The 21,595-nt window shown below is 37.2% G+C and overlaps 1 protein-coding gene across 3 annotated transcripts in view; it reads left to right on the top strand.

Moving 5' to 3' along the window:
* The window catches only part of FER (FER tyrosine kinase), a 150,268-nt gene that overhangs the window by 47,508 nt on the left and 81,165 nt on the right, over positions 1 to 21,595 (top strand). Inside the window, exons 11-14 of one of the 3 annotated variants that reach the window (XM_060761882.2) lie at positions 3,328 to 3,420; positions 5,092 to 5,139; positions 7,546 to 7,749; positions 10,279 to 10,401. In XM_060761882.2, the coding sequence (XP_060617865.2) occupies positions 3,328 to 3,420; positions 5,092 to 5,139; positions 7,546 to 7,749; positions 10,279 to 10,401 (468 nt within the window). Of the gene's footprint in view, positions 1 to 3,327; positions 3,433 to 5,091; positions 5,140 to 7,545; positions 7,750 to 10,278; positions 10,402 to 21,595 lie in introns of all 3 variants that reach the window. The other 2 variants (XM_060761884.2, XM_060761886.2) reach the window with 2 other exon arrangements.

Raw genomic sequence — 21,595 nt, 5'->3', positions numbered from 1 at the left:
TGATTAGACTGTATGATTTGAGACTGTGGGGGGTTTTGCAGATTTTGCAGGCCAATCCTAATATGTGTGCCACTCTTGAGTCCCCTTCAGGATTGAGAAGGTCAGGATATGAATATGGCAAATAAATAATTTATTTGTATCATCATTAATACAAGAAATGTGACTTAGTGGTTTCACATACCAGGATTCATACTCTTAATTGAAACAATTGCTCAAGTGCATATGGGAGATATGATGAAAACGTTATTATCCCCTACCGGAAACTTGTAAATGGCTTTAGGCAATAGTTCTTTGCTGATACCCTTATCATGGTGCTTGTGTTTTGGATGCATATTATGCCATCTTTTTAAAACATAGCACAGTTTTGGTATCAGTCTTGTTAGCTGCTATTTCCAACCTTCCTATATCCAACAGCAGAAGTCTAGTAACCTTTCTTCCCCTGGCAGCTTCTCAGCTTGCTGTTTGTGGAAAATATTGAAATGGGTGAATTTTAATATCCTTAAAGGAAATAAGCATATCCATTTATTGACTCGAGGCAAAATAGAAGAGCTAAGAGAGCATTGTCGTCATCCATCTTCAGGGCACAAAATGTAAAATTAAGGCATTACTTGAATGAATTTGTAGGAAAGCTCATCAGGATGCATACATCACTTCTCCCTTTCCCCCTCAGTGATATGAGAAGGAGTCATTTAGCTGCTGCTAATCCCCATGACTCGTTTATCTGAAGGAGACCCTTTATCTTGTCATTACCTGAGGTGCGTGAAATGAGCTGATCATCCCAACTCCTGGCAGACCTAGAAGCAAAATTAGGCACCGTATCCATGGTAATGCAGAGAGTGGTTTCTTAAGTAGCCATTTAATCCACTGATATAAAATCGACCTGCCAGTGGACTCTGAGCAGCCTGTGTTATTGTTGGACAGATTGTAATTTAAAATTGATATGCCATCTTGGGTAGGTACGAGATAGTTTAAAGGGAGTTGGACATTTTATTTCTTAGGATCCTGAATGCAGATGGAATAGATATTAGTTGTGATGGTTTATTGCTGTGTCTCGGGATTACTTTGATGTAGAAGTTAAAATTACATCTGTTCTTCTTTATTGGTTTGTTTTCTCTTCTGGTTTTCCTAAATGTTTCACTGCAATATCAAACTCAGTGTATTGGGTCTGAAATTTCCATGGCTTCTTTTTTCAAGTTTTAGTAAATTAACCCATTTATGTGTGGGAATGTTGAATTTTCAGTTTTCATTGCCTTATAATCTAACAATACGTTGTAGAAAATCATACATGTTGAGAAGAGGAATGAGAAAGCTGGTTCTTCGGGTGCTTTGGAACAACTCTCAGAATCCTCAGTCAGAATGACACAGCTAGGGATTATGGAAGCTGTAGTGCAAAAAATTCCAATCCCAATTGTCTGCATTTACTCAGTTACATTAAACATTGCTATAAATATTATCTTATCCTTAGAGCAGCATTTCTCAACTTGGGGTCGGGACCCCTGGAGGGTCATAAGGGGGTGTCAGAGGGATTGCCAAAGACGATCAGAAACACATATTTCTGATGGTCTTAGGAACACCGGAAATGGAAAAAAAGGGGGAAGACCTTTACCCTATCTGTGTATTGTATGTTGTTGTTTGTCACGTAAAGGCATTGAATGTTTGCCTTATATGTGTACTGTAATCTGCTCTGAGTCCCTCCAGGGAGATAAAGCAGAATATAAATAAAGTGTATTATTACTACAGGACATAGAGCATCTTCAATGTTTTTCATGCCACACTAGCATTTGCCAGCTTTTACAGAATTTTGTGGTGGATATTTTGTTAGCAAGTACAGCAAGCCACCAATTTTGATGATGTAATTTTATCAGCAGGTATAGCATGTGTTGCAAAAATGAAGGGGGAGGGACACTATACTTCGGAATCCAGAGATTTTGTGCTCCCTTCCCAATTCCTCAAACTTACTTCTTCAACATCTGCAAATATCTCAATTACTAATCAGTTATAGAGTTTCAAATAAATTTGGTAGGAAGCTGGAACCAAACCTCAAAGGTTTGGTTCCAGTACTGAAAAGAAAGTCCAAGAACACATTTAATTTTGCAACCCCTATCTTTTTGAGGGAGCATAACACAATAGCACAATAACAGAATAACACAATATTCTTGGAAAAGAAGAGAATTGTTAATGCTCATTGGATTGCTGGATTTGTGCTTGTCCTTAACCTTTAGGTAGGTGAAGATGCATCAGTACTGGGTTATTTTCCATGTCCAGGCTTTTTTTTTTAGACATTTGTAGTTTGTGGACTTGGTAACACTAAGGCATTTCAGTAGGCACTGGAATTTTTCTCACTGCAAAACATTTTCATTGCTTGAAATGAGTAGCTGCATATATTGGTATCTTCTTTCCTTTTGTAGTACTCCAGAACTTCTCCTAAGAGTGACTAAAACTATATCTTCTGTAACAAATCCCTCAACTTAAGACATCATTAATTCTGGTCCTCACAGTACATACAATTGAGGAAATCAACTACTTCTGAAGTTCCTTTGTAAACAAATATTAAACCATTAAGCTATTGAGTATCTTATCTGAATGTAGCCTGCGTTTAGATAAAAAGAGCACATGTTGATGTAATGCTACTTCTCTTGTACCTCCAGTCTACTGTGTTTCTAAGACATTTTACTGCAGAATTGTCAGGAAGGTATCTGTTTAGGAATGTATAGAAATACATAGCCTGTCTTTCATAATTAAGGGCCAAATGTGAATATGGCAATTCACTTCCCAAAAATATGTGCGTAAAAATATAGTAAAACCCATAAAATTGTAAGAACAAGTTTATACTGTTCCATTGGTCTTCTGAATTCCTACAATACCCCTGAAACACTGGAGTCTTTGAGTGGTGTAAATCTTCTCCAATGATTTTTACAAATATTTTGCCTCTGATACACCTAACTTGCCTTTTTGAGTTGCAAAAATATGATATAAAAGACTGGGAGAAAATACATATAGAATGGCAATAAAATTTTAGCTGATTTGTAAACATTCATTTAAAAATACATTCTAGATTAGACTGAAGGACTAAAGAGAAAGAGTTGATAGTTGGCTTTATTATTTTAGAACTGTTGACTACTGTGAAACATTTTGTTCTTTTTAAGCTTTCCGGAATTAAAGGTTTTGGCTAAAACTGCAAACAGTCAGGCAATTTTCCTTAAAGTTTGATAATTAATTTTACCTAATACTTTTGATAAAGCCTAAACCCCACGTAACATTGAGTACTTAATCTACAAAGGATAGCTGATTTAATTTCAAATGGTTTTTCCCTTCCTTGTTTTTTAGGATAAGAAAGAAAAGGTTTCTAGGTTTGATACCATTCGGCACTCCATTGCTGGTATGATAAGATCTCCAAAGTCTATGTTGGGCTCTTCATCGGTAAGTGCACAGGTAACACAGTTCAGTGTTCTTTCATACTGAAACAGATTATTTCTCCTATCAACTGCATATTACTGATAGGATTTATTAACATAAAGCAGATTAGTTCTTGATTAGTCTTTTTCCGATCTTTTTGTCAGTTTCACTTCTGTACATAGGTCCATTCAATCACATTTCCACATGAACCTGTACTTTGAACAAGATAGAGAAATTCTCCCTATTTTGGAACAAATTTCAAAAATTTCATTTTGAACATGTATTGCTGTCAATTTGTTCTTCTAGATATGCTTGGGTATTTTTGTTTTTGTTTTTGAGCCCAGAACCAAAGGATAATTCAGCTTTTAGTTAAATGTTAGTCCATGAGAGACAAGTCAGTTCATTTAAAGTATTTGGGGTGATTTCAGTGGTTTTCAATCCCACATTGGATGGAAAATCAAAGGAAAAGATGAAAAGAGACCAAGGAAAGCTTCCAAACACCCATTTGAAAGACTAATAGAATAGTAGAGCTGGAAGGGACGGCGTGGGCCATTTAGTCCAACCACCTGCCTTGCAGAAAAGCACAATTAAAGCACTCCTGACAGATGGCCATCCAGCCTCTGTTTAAAAGCGTCCAAGGAAGGAGCTACCACCACATTCTGTGGCAGAGAGTTCCACTGTTGAACAGCTCTTATGGTCAATAAGTACTTCCTAAAGTTCAGGTGGAATCTCCTTTTGTGCTCCCTCTTCCTTATAACAGCCTTTAACATATTCAAACATGGTGAACATGTCTCCTATTCTCAAATAGACAACTTGATTCTGAGAGATGCTTGTGGGTTCAAATATGGAAAAGCAGCATACTTCCCTTTTTTTCAAAGACACTCGGGGAATGATATGTGTTGTCTATCTAAATCAATTTGTCATAAAATAATTAAAATGGAATTCATCCAAAGAATGTTTTCAGACCATAATCAGGTGCTCTTGACATTTTTAACAATAAAAGGAATTTCTGCTGGAGATTAAATGAGTCAACTGCTGCATGATGAAAAGCTAATCAATGAAGCCAAAAGGCTTTGATTTTTTAAAAAAGAAGTAATAAACAGGAGCTGAAATCAGAATGGTTTGGGCTGCAAATAAAGCATATATGAGAGGATGTTTTCAATTTAACACAATATGGAATTAAAGAAGAGCTGAGAAAATTATCAGACTATTGTAAATGAGTTTAAAATGAAAGAAGGAGAATTGCAATGAGATCACTGAAGAAAAGAATTATTAAATGAGACAGACTGCAGATACAACTATCAATGATGTCAGTAGAAGAAATACTGAAGAAAATGAGATGTGGAAAACAAATATTTTGAATTCTGAAATGAACTAGGAAGATGGCTTTCCTATAGATTAAGTGAGGAGAAAGAGAAAACATGAGTTTGAAGATTAGAATGGGAGAAGTTATATACCAAGGGAAAAAACTTGATGCTTTACATTATACATCAGTATTATACATCAGAGAAGAAAATACAGTAGAGTATATTTGAAGGAACAGGTGCTATCTGGAATTAGTGAAGAGCAAAGGAAAAGTTTTAATGAGTGGAATTAATAGAGAGAATGAAGGTTTGGCTATCTATGCAATAGTACAAAATATTGGTGAATGGGTTGAATTTACTTTTTCAACAAATCATGACCTCTATTTTACAGAATAAAATTCCAAACCATTTTTTAATGGGGAAGAAATCATCCTGCCAGGTAGGAATGGGAAAGATTTCTGTCTAAAACCCAAATGAGCCACTGCCGCCCAGCAGGGACTACAGTGAGCTGGATAGACAAATGGTCTGACTCAGTAAAGTAGCTGTTCTGGAGAATGAATAGTACTGCAGTTTATTATTAGGATTCTCATTGTAGTGATTTTGGAACTTTTTATTAATTTGAATTAGACGAGTCTCACTTTTGTTTATACTAGAATGATATTACAGTAGTTAAGCTAATTTATTCATGATGAATTTGAGATATCTGAAGACTAGACAAACAAAAATTTCCGGTTTCCTCTGAAGAGATGTTGAAAAGAACAACCTAGGGTGTGTTGTGTGATCTTTTATGTCTTTTAAATAGTTTTTCATGATTTTAACTATTCATTTTAGACAACTCTAGGTTTAATTCAGTTATAATTTTATAGTCTTTTAAGTTTTAAATTGTATGTTGTATTGTTTTTAGCATTGTCTGCCATTTTGAGTCTGTTTTAAATGTTCTGATGTATTTTATAATCTTATTTTAAATTTTTATTGTACATTTACATTGTTTTAATGGCATTGAATAGCTGTCTATGTTGTAAAGCCGCCTTGAGTTCCCTCCGGGGTTGAGAAAGGCGAGGTAGAAATGGCGTAAATAAATAAATAATATGTAAGGGGGAAAGGCAGCATAGAAATAAATATACATAAAAAGTGATGTGCCACTGTTAAGATGACCTTACCTGTGGTAACTCTACAGTTGCATTTCGGAAAGTGGGCTTTCACACACATGGAATTTGATTATTTGCATGGGCAAATAATCCTCTCCACTAGTTATCTCATTCTGAGAGAATTCTTCATTCTCTTGTGAACTTTGATTTTGAATTTTCTAGGAGGTTCATAACATGAACTAATCTGACATATTTTAGTGTGAACAATCCATTGCTCTGCTTTCATCAATGAATATGTAGTGTTGAAAGAAAAATGACAGTCTTGGAAAAAGTGATAATAATAGTGTTTCTTTGTAAGAGCTGGATAACTGCATTAATATATACTTTGTTTTCTTAAAAATAGTTTGTGTTTTAGGTAGCTATTCTGTTCTTAGAGATTTTGTTTGTCTTTTCTTTAAAGCAGAGGTGGGCAAAGTGTGGCCTATGGACTGCATGCCATGCAACCCACACACTGGAACTGTTTTTATGGGTGTCAGGGTCTCACAGAATTAAATATATATATAGTTATACAAATTCATTGTTGGTTCCCTAAATGAACTCTAGGAGAGTCTGGAGAGCATTTTCGCCATGTTTAGAACCCCACCAAGGGTTTAAAGCAATGTTTGCATTTAAAAAAAATGTTTTGATCTACAACTCCCATCTTCCTGGGTTAGTCCCCTCAAACTCCTCCAGTATGTTCTATTGATCATGGAGGTCCTATATGCCAATCTGGTCCAGATCTGTCATTGATGGGGTTCAAAATGCTTTCTAGATGTAGGGTGAACTACAACTCCCATCATGCTGGGTCAGTCCACAATATTTTCTGTTGGTCATGAGGGGTGGGGCTGTGTGTCAAATGCAGTTCAGGTCTATCATTAGTGGCATTCTCTAGATGTGGGGTGAACTACAATTCCCATCATGCTAGGTCAGTCTGCCAAAACCCCACCAGTATTCAAAGGTGGCCATGTTGGGTATGTGTTCCATGTTTCATCCTTATCCATTGTGAATTGGGTTCAGAGTACTCTCTGGATGTGGGTGAACTATAAATCCTAAAATTCAGGGTAACCTCCCCTCCCCACAGACCCCTCCAGCATTTTCTGTTAATCATTGGGGGGGGGGGGCGGTCTGTGTGCCAAGTTTGGTCCAGATCCATCATTGAGGCAGATCATAGGACTCTCTGGGAGTGGGAGCCAATCAGAAATCACCCATGCACCGCTGTCCACATACATACAAATACATACAGATGGATTGATTGATAGATGTTTAAGAAAGGTTTCCATACACACACACTCTGAATTACAATCATCCATCTTAACATAACTCCTAGTTACAAACATAAGGGGTTATAATAGCGCTAGGTGGGTCAAGGAGTGGGTATGCCAGCCAGCAGTATGCTCTGGGCATTTTGCATTTTTGAAAATGTTTAAGCATTTACAGAGGGTTAATCATTCCCTATGCTATCGAAAACTATACAGAAAATTGGCTGAAGATACACTTAAAAATGTATATGTTCCAACTTACATACAAATTCTACTTTAAAACAAACATATAGGGCCCATCATTTTCCTAAATTGGGAACTGTCTGGGTTCATTTTAGTTTAGCAACTAATAGACAAACAATGTTAGGAAAGGTTCTAAAATGTGTATTGCACTTTAAATACAAATTAATCATAGAAACCTAAATTAACCGATCTTTCTGTTTTTGTATTTTTTCTTAGTTCTTTGATGTGATATCAACCACTGAAAAGCCCTTGGCAGATCAAGATTGGTATCATGGTGCAATTCCAAGAGTAGAAGCTCAAGAGCTATTAAAACAGCAAGGAGACTTTTTGGTGCGAGAGAGTCATGGGAAGCCTGGTGAATATGTCCTGTCTGTGTTTTCAGATGGACAAAGGAGACACTTCATCATACAGTATGCTGATGTATGTTTAACATTATTCTAATACTGTTGTGTATATACATGTGTTCACTTTTATCCTTTACCTCTCACAAGAGAGGACAGAGATATTAGCCATATTCCAGAGTTCTATAATGTAGTTACAATTCTGAACCCTCTTTGTCCATGTTTGGAGAGCAATAGTTTTGAGAGAAGCATCTCATCCATCAAGGATCTCCATCCAGTGAGGAACTCTCCATGCATAGAGAAGGGTTTCCTTTTCAGAGAAGGTTTTCCTTTTCTGAAAAGACATGATTGAAGAAGTGGAGTTAGTGTACTCATAACTTATGTTTACTTTCACTCTCGAACTTTCATCACCTGCCTTACTGTTTCTCATGGAAACGTTAACTGAAGGAGGAGTTTAATGATATAAAGGAATCTTCCTGTCTGATGTTCTCTACTAGAATATGTCAGACAGCGCCATTATCCAGCATCTACCCTGATTTAGCAGGCTATTTTGCATCAACCGATAGAAACCAAAACAGGGCTGTATTCTTCCTTTGTACTTAGTATATGCCACATACACAAAAGATTGTAAAATCAATGATGTACCATGGGTGAGTATCTGTATGGTGCATGCACTGCACCATGATCCTCAACAGTTATTCACCCAATAGTGATATGAGCTAACCCTTAGCACTTTGTAAAAGCCAAGAAAGTGTATTAAGCTGTTTAGAGATAGCTATGCTGTATACTGCCTTGCTGATTACAGAAATTATTTTTAGTGGGAACATGGGCTTTAATTGGAAACAGATGTATTAGTGTTGCAGAAAGAAATTGCAAATGTCCTTGGGGATTGTATTAATGACTTGAACGGCAACAAAACATTATTATGTGCAAGACACGTAAATTAATGGTGTTGTGCAGAGAGTCTCTTTGTAAGCTTCAAAAATATCATAGCCGTTTTTGGACACGACATTTGAAAACTGATAATGTTGCATGGGGGTGGGTGAAAACTTAAGAATCAATATGACTTTTTCACAGTATTGGAAGAAGTAGTTAGTTTGTATTTTTGAAATATGAATGCGGGTTATGGCAGAAGTTCTGAGTTATGGAACATACATTAATGATGTACCATGGGTGAGTATCTGTACATATGTTCTCATAATTTTGGTGGTAAAGGGATGGCATTTTCTTTGTTGTTGTGTGTCTTCAAGTCATTTAGGGCTAAAGGTGATCCTATCCCATGATAGGAATTCCTAGTGAGAAGAAGGGGTTTCCCTTTGCCTTCTTCTGGAAGGTGTACCATTAAAAGCAAATACCAATAATAAAAATGACTACATCCAGTTTTCCTGTAACTTGAAAAAACTCTGGGAAAGTACAATATATCTTTACTGGCTGAAACTCTGCAATATTAAATTTTAAAAAATAATTTTATGTCAGGGATATCTGTGTGTCTTAGAACCAAAAGACGACACTTTTAAAAACATTGTTGAACAGTAGTCTCAAAGGTTTAATAGATGGGCTGAATGCAGTTCAAAAATATCAGTATTGTGTACATTTCAACACAATTTGAAGGTAATGCTTCTTAGTGAGAACTATGGCTAAAAGTGCATTATGTATATGTAATAATATCACTTCTCTGTTTGAACCCATCTCTACATTTTTCTTTTCCCATTTATATTACACTCGGGGACTACAGAAGACAGCCATAAAGCACGTCCTCCCATGTTTTGATATGGATTTTAATGGCAAAAGAAACCTTTATATTTACTTTGATCTTCCAGTACCCTGTGACTCACTGCTGTGTGTTTCCAGGGAATGCTAAACTATTAAATATCTCACTAGGTCTTTTCCCCAGCTCCTCTGGTTGATGAAAAGATTAAAGGCAAAACTGTCCTGTCTGATTAAATTCCCAGCTTAGTAAAATGCACATGTGGACATTATCTATTGATATCTTCTTGGAATAGCACAGTATTAGAGGAGATGTATTCCAGGTACTTGTCTTTTAAACCAGAAATCTAGTTTAAAAGAAGTAATTAGAAAATATGCCCTGGGAGGAAACAGCTGTAGTTGTTTCTCCATCCCATCTCTATTCCAAAGTTGAGATCACAGAGTCATATTCTGGAGGGAAATTTTATTCCTTTTGACATTTGGAAGTGTTTCAAAGTATATGCCACACAACCTATAATCACTCAGGATCTTTTAACAGTGACCTTTCCTTCTATTCATAAGGGGTGATATTTTTATACCTCAGTTTATTCAGAAGTTAAGGATTGAAAGAAGTGTAATTGTTCCCATCTGTCTTCCTTTGTCAAGGAAATGTTTCAGTCATACTGTTTTCACACTAGTCCTGCTTGGTCTATTTTAATAAGCCACATTTTCACCAGAACCTTAAACAATATTAAGAACAATAGAGTAATCACAAATGTGCATCTTCATTGTGTTTGGATGGTCTTAAATGGCATCATGTTCTCTAAAAACAATGCTGAAAGTTAGACATTTCCTTATTTATAGTAGCAGGGTGTTTTGTTTAACTAGTTTTTTACCTCAATTTTCCAATTTCCTCTTATAGAATCAATATCGATTTGAAGGAACAGGCTTTTCAACTATCCCTCAACTTATAGAACACCATTACACAACAAAGCAAGTGATTACAAAGAAATCAGGTGTTGTTCTGCTGAATCCTGTTGTAAAGGTATGTGCATTACATTTTAGACTAAATTGAAGTCTGTATGGTTTTACCCTGTTTTACCAAAGTTTTTGTAGTTTTCAGTTAAAAGATTGTAGGTTGTGGACTAAGGAATCCTGTAGTATTTTGTGGAAATTCTCTTCTAACAGACTTGACAAATCACTGTACTGCAACACTACAACATTTTAGAGGTTATTTATGTAAATATACCTCAATGAGTTCCGACTTACCATATCAATGTCTCTGTTCAGATAATATTTTGAAGTAGTTGTTATGGGAAATTTTCTTTCCTCTGCAGCCACATTACAGGTAACATATATTAATTTGTATAAAAACTATTTTCTAGCACTGGTAAAAGTCTTTAATTTTAATAATTTTAATTTTAATTTGTGTGTGTATACACACACACACACCCATCCATCCCTCCATCCATGCTTTTAAATCATGTATAGAGAGAGATGGTAGAGGGATTTACAAGGAGAGAGATCCTTAGATTCTCTTGAACAATTGAAAGGCAGGTGAGAAAATAAGGGTTTAGCACAGTGGTTCTCAACCTGTGGATCTTCAGGTGTTTTGGTGTTTTGGCCCCCCAGCTGTGGAACACTCTCCCTGCTCACATCAGACAGGCGCCCTCCCTCATGTCCTTTCGGAGAAGCCTCAAGACATGGCTGTTCGAGAGGGCATTTAATTAAGTGCTAACAACAAGACAATATGGTAATGAGAACTGGAATGGAACAAGGAATATGAGATTGGCTATGATTCCACTAAGAGACGAAGCGGATTTTTAGTGTAGTTTGTAATTTGTTGTATTGTTTATATGTTGTCGAAATGGATTTTGTAAGTGTCTTCTATGTGTACTGTACACCGCCATGAGTCGCCCTTATGGGCTGAGAATGGCGGTTAATAAGTGCATCAAATAAATAATAAATAAATAAATAAATAAAACTCCCAGAAATCCCAGCCAGTTTACCAGCTGTTAGGATTTCTGGGAGTTGAAGGCCAAAACTTCTGGGGACCCACAGGTAGGGAACCATTGGTTAGCTTGTCCTGGATTGAAATACATCCCCCTTGAAATCTTAGGTCTGTAGCTTGAGTATACTCCTGGACGCAGCCCTCATCCTGGATGTGCAAGTTTCAGTGATTGTGACTTCTTTATTATTCTGTTTCCATCTATTCTGTTTTTCTTCCAAAATTAGTATACAAAACAGCTTTCAATTTAAAAAACAATACATATAAAAAGGATTAAAATGGGATTGAACTATTGACGGAATCAAACAAATTAACAACTACACTTCAAAAGATTAAATATCATTGAAAAATAAAAAGAATAAAATAATGGATTTCATTCTATGTGGGGCTGCCTTTGGAAATCTTCAAAGACTTCTGCAGTTCCAAAGTGAGGTAGCTAGAATGCTGTCCATGGCTGGTTCTTAAGAACATTGAACTCTCTTGCCTGTCTCATAACTTTCAACCTCAGGTCATCCAGTTAAGCTGAATAGTGTGAGCTTCAGACCTTGCTTAGACCTGCAGGTGGATGCACAAGCTGGAACTTTTGTGAAACCGACATGCAAGCAGAAAGGAAACACTTTCAATTAATAAAATAAATACAAATTTTGCGTATTCTTCAGGGAGGGAGAGGTATTCATGACTGCCAAACTTTGCTTAAGGCTACAAAAGGATGCATAAACTTGGACCTTGGCAAAAATGTACAAAGAAAAGTTCAAACAGTAAATAAATGCTTAATCAAGAAGGGAAATCCCCATCTGTACCTGGAATTACCTGCAAAACTGCAGTTACTTGAATTGCTTCTTTTTTAAAAGGAAGTGAATGGGACAAAAGTAGGAAGTAGAGATTACTTCGGTCCGAAGATCAACATTTGCTTGAAGTCCCCAACATCCGGACTTATCATCTGTCCTCTACTAGCAAACATTTGTTGAGAGGTAATTAGATGTCCCATTTCAATGGAAACACAACATACAAACTATTTACAGACCCACCAAGAAAATCCAACAAATGCTACGTTCAGCAAAGGACAAGAGGGATCCTCTCACTTCTGCAGGAGTCTACCGTGTACCATGCAGCTGTGGACAAGTCTACATAGGGACCACCAAACACAGTGCCCAAACAAGAATCAAGGAACATGAAAGGCACTGCAAACTACTTCAACCAGAGAAGTCAGCCATAGCAGAGCACCTGATGAACCAACCTGGACACAGCATTTTATTTGAGAACACAGAAATGCTGGACCACTCTCGCAACCACCATGCCAGACTACACGGAGAAGCCATTGAAATACACAAGCATGTGGACAGTTTCAACAGAAAGGAGGAAACCATGAAAATGAACAAATCTGGCTACCAGTATTAAAAACCTCTAAAATTGCAACAGCACAACAACAGAGAGGAAGCATGCAGGGACATCTAATTACCTTTCAACAAAAGTTTGCTCCAGGCACAGTCAGCCCATTGTATGCTAATCAAGGTGGTCAGTTGAAACATTCACACTTAGCTCCAGCAGACAAGAGTCCTTTGTCTCACCCTGGTCATTCCACAGATATATAAACCCTTTTTCCTGGTTCCAACAGACCTCACTACCTCTGAGGATGCTTGCCATAGATGCAGGCGAAACGTCAGGAGAGAATCCCTCTAGACCATGGCCATACAGCCCGAAAAAAACGTACAACAACCCTATGTCTGTTCTTGTTTTATTGTATTTTAAAGTTAACTGTATTGTTTTAATCTACTGCTGTAAACCGCTCTGAGCCAAATTGGGAGTAGTCAAATAAATAAAAAAACACTTCAAACACCAAAGTAGTCTTAACTGCCTAAAATCAGATTTCTTCTCATTATTGAAAAGTGCTGCTTCAAAACGAGCTGAAAACTGGTTTAGAATGAGTTTAGAATGACATTGTGTAATTGTGAGCGCTTCCGTTCATGTCTAGGGAGCTTCAAACATGAACTACAACCCTCATGTGATAATCTCTTTAGACGGCATAAAATTGATTAGAAGGAGAAAATCTTGCTGCTGATCTAAATGATTTGTTTACTTCACTGTTGAGGTAGGAATCTGGCAGACTGATTTTAGACACCACATATAATACCACTGTGGAATGATTCTGTTACTTCCCTTGATTTAGACACTATACTCCTGTTGATGCACCCTAGAATCACATTGGCTTTTTTTAGGTGCCCATGTCCTCTGACAAGTACACAAACAAAATTCAGCTGTTGCAGGGGACTACAACAGCTTCCTCGCCATCCATATTCAGTAGTCCGAAGTAGGCACTGAAACAACTCTAGGCTATCCTCTCAAAGTTTCCTATTTAATGCCTGTTGGCATTGCTACGGGTCAGCTGAGTTTCTGCTCACTGAGCTCCAGGGACAAGGGCTGCAGCAGTTTCACTGAGGAACTCAACTAATGGAAATTGTATTGCATGGCATGCTTGTTGGCTTATAATGGAATCTGTCAAATTTGCAAAGTCCCTCCATTCCCCCCTCCCCCGACTCTGAATTTGATGTTAGCAGCAGTCAACGTAAGTGATAGAGCACTAAGCTCCTCTTTCTCTCCCTCCTTGTATCTCTCCTCCTGTTCCATCAGTTACTTGCTCCCCTCCTCCTCTTTCTCCCCCACTTTCTCTCCCTTTCCTATGAAGAGCACCACCACTATCACTCTTTGCTACCCTGCATCAGGTTGCCTCTGCCACATTTGCAAAGCCCCTCTAGAATGCGCCAATTGGTGCAAAATAACCCATCCGTGTGATTTCACATTTGACCACTCAAAGAACTGTAGTTGCAACTAAGCAATCTGACCTCCTCCCACCCTTATCTTCACATTTTCCCATACAAAACACCAGGATATTGAAGACAAATGTGGAACAAGACTTTTATTCAGGCAAGCAGGTCCCCCCCCCCCCCCCGCCCACCCGCCTGCCCGCCCACCCACCCAAAATAGATCAAGAAGGCAGTGTTACTTTTATTCAGGAGTCTTGCTATCAATAGTAGTCAAAGTTTAAAGCTGTAGTCCTCTCAGACTGTATGGAGATTCTCTTCCGTTCACCCTGTATATGACTGCCACGATACTGAAGACACAGTTGTTTTCATTGGTGTTTAAAACACAAAATTCTCCCTTTTTCTGGCCTTTGTGAGTAAGCATTTAAGTCTATGTGACAGCACAGTAGGTGGGGAAGCTCTAGTTACAAATTTTAAAAGATACATTGTTTGTGAATGGTGGTGATTAAAGAAAAGAGGTGGGAGTGAAAGTGAAGGAATATGTTTGCGTGTGCTCCTTCAAGTTGCCTGTAAACTTATGTACCACTTTATTATTTTATATACAAATGCAGCAAAAAGAACTATGAAATGTTTGAAGGCTGATAATGTATGAAATGTGTTTCTCCTTTCTTTGTAACCAGTTTCAAAGCTATTGTCAATCTTTGCTTGAGAACAGCTTTTCAAGACGGCTTAAAAAAGAATTGGGCATACTTTACCCTATGCTGTTTTAATGCAAAATGTAGAATAATGTCATGAAAACTATAGAGCCTGGAAGGTGAATGGTTTGTCTTTGATTTTTCATTTGAAACTGCCTTCTTTTTAACCTGTCAAAAATACTGTTGTGTGATAGCCTTTGATATTATTCTACTGCTATGTTCCCATTGATTATACAATACAGCTAACAATTGGGTACTTTGATTTAGAAACTTAAAATAAAGTATATGGAACTAAATTACTATATTCTTTTCGTGAGAAATTTCCTGTCTTCCAGAAAGCTCTCAAATTAATATTTCCCATGAATTCCCTCCATTAAATTTTCAAAAAGATATTTGTGATGTTAAAAGAGATTTGTTGAAGTGATCCTTTGTCCTCTGCCTTCTCCACCCAGAGTAAGCCAGAAAGCAGGCATAAAGCTCTGATGCTCCTTCACCCTAAGCAGCAGGCAACAATTCAACTGCAGTTGAGTCTTAATGTGGACCTTCTAAGTCAATGATTCTCAGCCTGTGCATTCCCAGGTGTTTTGACCTGTAACTCACAGAAATCCCAGCCAATTTACCAGCTGTTAGGATCTCTGGGAGTTTATTTATTTACTATATTTGTATACCGCTCTTCTCAGCCCTCGGGCGACTCAGAGCGGTTAACAATAGAAAAATTCAATGCTCAAAAACATCATAAAACAGTTAAAAACAATTAAAACAGTAGCATAATAAACAGTTAATATAAATCAATAAAACATCTCATTAGCGTCTCATAGTTAAAATCAAGATCCAGTCTCATCATCCAATTGTTCCATATTCCTATGTTTGTTACACTGCCTATTCAAATGCCTGCTCGAACAACCAGGTCTTCACTTTCCTCCGAAATGTTAACAGGGAAGGGGCCGATCTAATATCTGTAGGAAGGGCATTCCACAGCCGAGGGGCCACCACTGAAGAAGGCCCTGTCTCTCATCCCTGCCAAACGTACTTGTGACACAGGTGGGATCAAGAGCAGGGTCTCCCCAGATGATCTTAACATACTAGCTTGATTCATAGGAGGATATGTGTTCAGACAGGTAAGTTGGCCCAGAACCGTTTAGGGCTTTATAGGCTAAAGCCAGCACTTTGAATTGTGCCCGGTAGCAAACTGGCAGCTAGTGGAGCTGGCGCAACAGAGGAGTTGTATGCTCCCTGAGCGCCACTCCCATTAGTAACCTGGCTGCCGACTGTTGGACCATTTGAAGCTTCCGGACAGTCTTCAAAGGCAACCCCACGTAGAGAGCATTGCAGTAGTCTATATGGGATGTAACCAGAGCGTGGACTACCGTAGCCAAGTCAGACTTCCCAAGGTACAGGTGCAGCTGAAGGCCAAAACATCTGGGGACCTGCAGGTTGAGAACCACTGTTCTAGGTGGTCAGTTATGTGAAGCACGGCTTCACAACATTAACAAACACTAATAAAAGAGAGATGCTCCTGCCTTGCTCATCCCATTGCATTTGTCATGTAGACAAATGGATAATGTTCATACCTATTGGATTTCTCTTCCAAAAATAATGTAGACCTTTATGTGATGAAGTGATGCAAATCTTAAATTCAGATCAAAGCTCTGGTTTCATGTTCCACATATGTAGTTAAGCTTCTGCATTAGCTTTCCATCTTGTTTGAATATTAAAGTGTTACTATTTATCAGCGCCCTCCTATGCTACTCAATAAATTGCTTTGGAAATCTGGAGACATCTTACGTATATTTCTGATATTAAAGAGTTGAGTGAATAAGAATGTGAAATGTATTCTTGGGGGCCGTTTGGTTTTTAGCATTTAAGCTATGAGACTGGTGTTATAGGATGTCAAGAGTAGAGTTAGCATGTACAATAGAAATGTGGGGACAATGAGCTCAGATTTCTTTCTTACAGTAAAGCAGTACATCATTCATCTTAATTAATTCCTTACAATGAAGCAGTACATCATTAATCATTTTGATTCTCAGGATGGCAAGGAGAAGCAATCCATTCACTCATAGGTTATTCCCTGCATGCCAACCAACAAGGCAGGAGTTTGAGTTCTTTCTGCTGAGAGCATTGTGATCCTGTATCTTCCTTTCCAATTTTATTCTCTTGTCCTGCCAGCCAGACTTGGGTTCCCTTTCTGTAATCTGTCAGGAGAATTTAGAAGATTTTATAGAGGAAATGGAGAGAAAAGAAGAGGAAAGGTATTGAGGAACTAAGAGTGATTACTGAGACAGCACTGCCTTCAGAGGTTTAGAAAAGGCAGATCCTGTCAGTATCAAATTATGATTCCCCCATCATGGCTGACCAGGTTCGGGGAGAGAGCAGCATAAATATTCCAGTACTGTACCCATATTGCTGCTGTACAGCGGCTATCTGATAAGAATAAGAGATAAATACTAAGGAAAGTTTTCCAAATCTCAAGGAAAAGTCATGATCTCTTCATGATTCATATGTGGAAGAGAAAAGTGAGATAAGACAAGAAATTGAGACAGCAGAGTCAATCGACTCAACTTGAAAATCAAGAAAGATGCAAAAAATAAATTAAATTAAAAAAGGAGGATCAAGGTGGTAAGAATAATTTACCTTTCTCCTAACAGCCAGAGAGAACAGTTGTGACAATAGTTAAACCTCCAAGCACTGCTTTTTGTCCTCATATTGAATTTAAATATTTCGGGGCAGGAGGCACATATGTAGCAAATGAGATAAATCACAATCATCTGTGTGCACACCAAAATTAGCTAATTTGTAGTGGAAAGATGTGGAAGCAAGGCACCATGGGGAAAAGATTTCACCAACTACAATTTGAGTGAAGCCAAACTTTATGAATTATTTCAAAGCAAGAGTTATGGATGTTTCCAGCATGTGTCACAGGAAGTCTAGGTAATAAATGCATCCTCCCACTAGGCAATATGTTGATCCGCCTACTCCAACAGCAGCATCAATTGAGAACATGCATGTTGTTGAAGCTACTGACTTCAACAACATGATTAAGGAAGTAGTAAGAAACAAATTAACCTCCATGTTAAGTGACAGAGCAATCAATTTTTAATGATTTTAGTGCAGTTAATTGACAGACAGATGAATTTAATGAAATTTAAAGGAAATGATTGCCAATTGCATATGAATTCAAGCAGTAATGAAATTGATGATAGGCAGTTTTCAGTAGAGATGGGGACAAGAGAGAAAGAAAATGTTTTAAGGAGAAATAGAAAACACAAGCCAAAACTGGAGACAGAGTTCTTTTACAGAGAAATAGAAAGCATACCAACATAAAACATACAACCCACATAAAGAGAACATATTAGATCATTGATTACTCTCTTTTCTTAAAACACCCAAATCAAGAATTTTAAATCCAAAAAGTCCTAGAAGAGTAAGTAAATTTTGACTGTCTTCTAAGAACATTAAGATTTATTTGATTTGGTACATTGAAGAATATTTTTCAGCTGTGATGCCACTGTATATAATATACCATATTTATTATCCTTTTATTAATACAATACAGTTTTGACTATAATCTATTCAGATACATTTTCTCATATGTTTAAGAAGTTTAAACAGCTTTAACAGGACTCTGTAACTACACAACTATACAAAATTCTTCTTATGTCTTTACAGTATTCATACTTAAGTATCATCATCATCACTGGTTATCACTCATGGCTGAATATGTTTGCCTTCCAAGTGTAGGGTCTTGGTGGTGGGTCCATAGGTGACTTTCTCATATTCACAGTGAGGACATCGATTTTCAGATGGAAGGCAATCCCAACAAGGAGATGTATTGCTAGAATCTTATCCACATGAGGCAATATTTCAAGGCAGATTTCAGTATTTAGTTTATCTGTAATATTGTCGTAATAGTCTTCTGAGCTGGAGCCATGCTGAAGTCAACTTGGTTTTGACTTTATCTCAGCCTCTTTTATACCCACCTTATGCTCACTCAGTTTAGTTGTTGACCAGTGTAAAATGACTAGTTCACAACTGAGTTGTACACTATCTTTTATCCATGAAAAGCACCTTGCTTTCCATAACCATGCCTATGATAATTGTAGGAGTCAATACTTATCTGATGTGCCTATCTCATCTAATGTCCCTGTCATGGTCCCATTCCTGCAGATCTTCCACACACAGCTCAAGACCTTTCTCTGACAACAGGCATTTGGGAAAGGGTAATGGGCATATTGCTGGGGAGCTGGTGGGTAGGATTGGGGGATGGTTGGGGCAGGATTTGTTTCTGTGATTTAAATGCATTTTAATTGTACTTGTATTTTAATTGTATTTTTAATCTAGTACACACAGTACTGTTTAATAGGGTTTTTATTTTTGTATTTGCTTTGTTTTAAACTGATCAAAGGAGAAACACAGAATATAAATAACGTTAATAGTACTAATACTAATAGTAGTAATAATAATAATAATATTCCAGAATCTGGTGGTGTTGAATACAAGTGAGCTTCTTGTTTATATCCAGATCATCTGGCATTATTTCCAGACTGATCTGTACTATCACATATACACACAGAGAGAGAGAAAGAAGTACATGTATTAGCTCTTATTATGGTGGATTAAATTCTGTACTTCAAAGTTACATGAACAGATTGAAAAGATGGCAACAGAAAATCCTCTGGCCTGTAATACTGTGTTTATATGAGTTCCATAGTTCATCCTTGAATGCGTTTGGATGTAATTAATAGACTTCTGCTGAGTTACTGTAGAAACATGTTGCTTAAGTGTCATGTTTTATAAAAGTGTGAATGTCCGTTCAAATCTGCACTGAGTAGGCCTTGTTTTCTTTGTTGGTAAAAACGTTGTGTGTTTTTGTTAAAAAAATCAGTGTGCTTGCTTTTTTATGCAGTCAGACTAAAAAGCTACTTAATTTCTAAACAGAACCTGGCTGCTTATACATGTTACAATATAATTGAGATGGCACTGAAGTAAATTCCTGACTTACCTATTGCATTCTAGGCATCTCTTAAGATCTCCCTATCCCATTCTAGGCATCACTAGAAAATGCAAGCTATCAAACTTCTTGGACTCCATATTCTATTGTCAACTGCTTTCCATATTTCCGGCATTCTTTTTGCATTGCATGACATCTGTGGTTCACATTTTTCCTTATTGAATAATATCTGAAAGGAAATAGTAGATGTTATATGTACCTCAATTTTCACATTATTTTATATGTTTTACAGAGATAGTGACAGTAAGGCCAAGGGTGCTGGTTTTGGAACAGTTTGTACAGTTCCAAGAGTCATTTAGAGTAATTGAAGGATTTTCTTCCCCGGATTTCCTTTTATAATACAACTTTTTATTAAATATCTTTGCTACTAGCGATATTTACTTTTATTTTTACATTTTGTCTGAAGGAGCTCAGTTGAGTATATAATTCATGAAATTCATCTGTACACTTAGAAATATGGTTGTAGGTGGCATCAGAAATTGTTTCTCTTTCACAATCATTTCTCATTTCTGCTATAATACACTGTAGCAACAGGTACACATTTGTTATTCTCTTTGTTTCTCTGCTTCAGCAAGTTTTGACAAATGGTATTTGAATACCTACTTTTGATGAAAAATCGTGTTCTGTGTTAGTTTTGATATCCCTAAAAAGCATTACTTGTAATTGTTTCAAATACTGAAAATGGAAGATTAACTTTTTCTTTTTTCTAGCATTATGCAATTTTTCTCGTGTCCCACAGTAATTTATTTTCCTGATAATTTTCAATGAAAGCTGGAAGCAAATACCTCTTTTCAATGTATTTTTCAGTAGCCAATTTAAAATTACATTTTGTGAAGGGAATAGATAACATACTGACTCGGACTAGAAGAAATATAAACTATGCTTGGTGTCTTATGTTACCTTTTATTCCCCCTTCTCATTCCAGTTGAATAGATGCTCTCGTGTAATCTGGAGACATTCTTCATATGAAAGGAGTAAATGTTTATTAGGAAAATTGTATTCTTGGTCACTGGAACTCATTTCCTTTTTGCATTGTTAGGTTGTATATAGGCCTCTGTGTATGTAACAGCAATAAACACACATAAACAGATTGTTGTTGTTAACTGCTGTCAAGTTGACTTTGACCTATAGTGTCCTTATGAATAAGACACTTCCAAATCACACTGTCAACATTCCTACTCAGGTCTGGTACATCCAAGGCTGTGGCCTCCTTGATCAAATCTATCCATCTGAAATGTGGTTCCCTCTTTCCTACTCCCCTTCTATATTACTAAATATTACTGCCTTTTCTAGTGGGTTTCAGTTTAGGCATCTTGGAGAGTTCAGACATGGACCCTTTACAACAGTGGTTCTCAACTTATTTATTTTATTTAACTTGTATACCGCTACTCCCAATTTGGCTCGGAGCGGTTTACAGAAGCAGATTAAAACAATACAATTAGCTTTTAAAAAAACAACAACAAAACAATAGGTGGCGAGAACTTGGCCGCGATAATGAAAATCTGGTCCACTTTTGGTACTAATATTGGAGAGTGGGCCCTGGTCAAAAAAAGGTTGGGAACTACTGCTTTACAGTATGGCACTTTCCTATTCTTGATCACGTTTATCTTTCTGCCACTCCCTCGCCTTTGAGAGAGCCAGAGAATATCCTGAATTATTTGGTACACAATGGGTAGTTGAAGGAATTAGAAATCTCCTAATTTTTGGTGTCGGCACTGTTAATGGAGAAGCATCAGTTGATCCGCTTTTTCCTCTCCAATTTGTAT

Source organism: Anolis sagrei, chromosome 2, assembly GCF_037176765.1.
Source record: "Anolis sagrei isolate rAnoSag1 chromosome 2, rAnoSag1.mat, whole genome shotgun sequence".
Taxonomy (NCBI): domain Eukaryota; kingdom Metazoa; phylum Chordata; class Lepidosauria; order Squamata; family Dactyloidae; genus Anolis; species Anolis sagrei.
The sequence above is the reverse complement of the archived record's forward strand: the minus strand, read 5'-3'. Positions and strand labels throughout refer to the sequence as shown.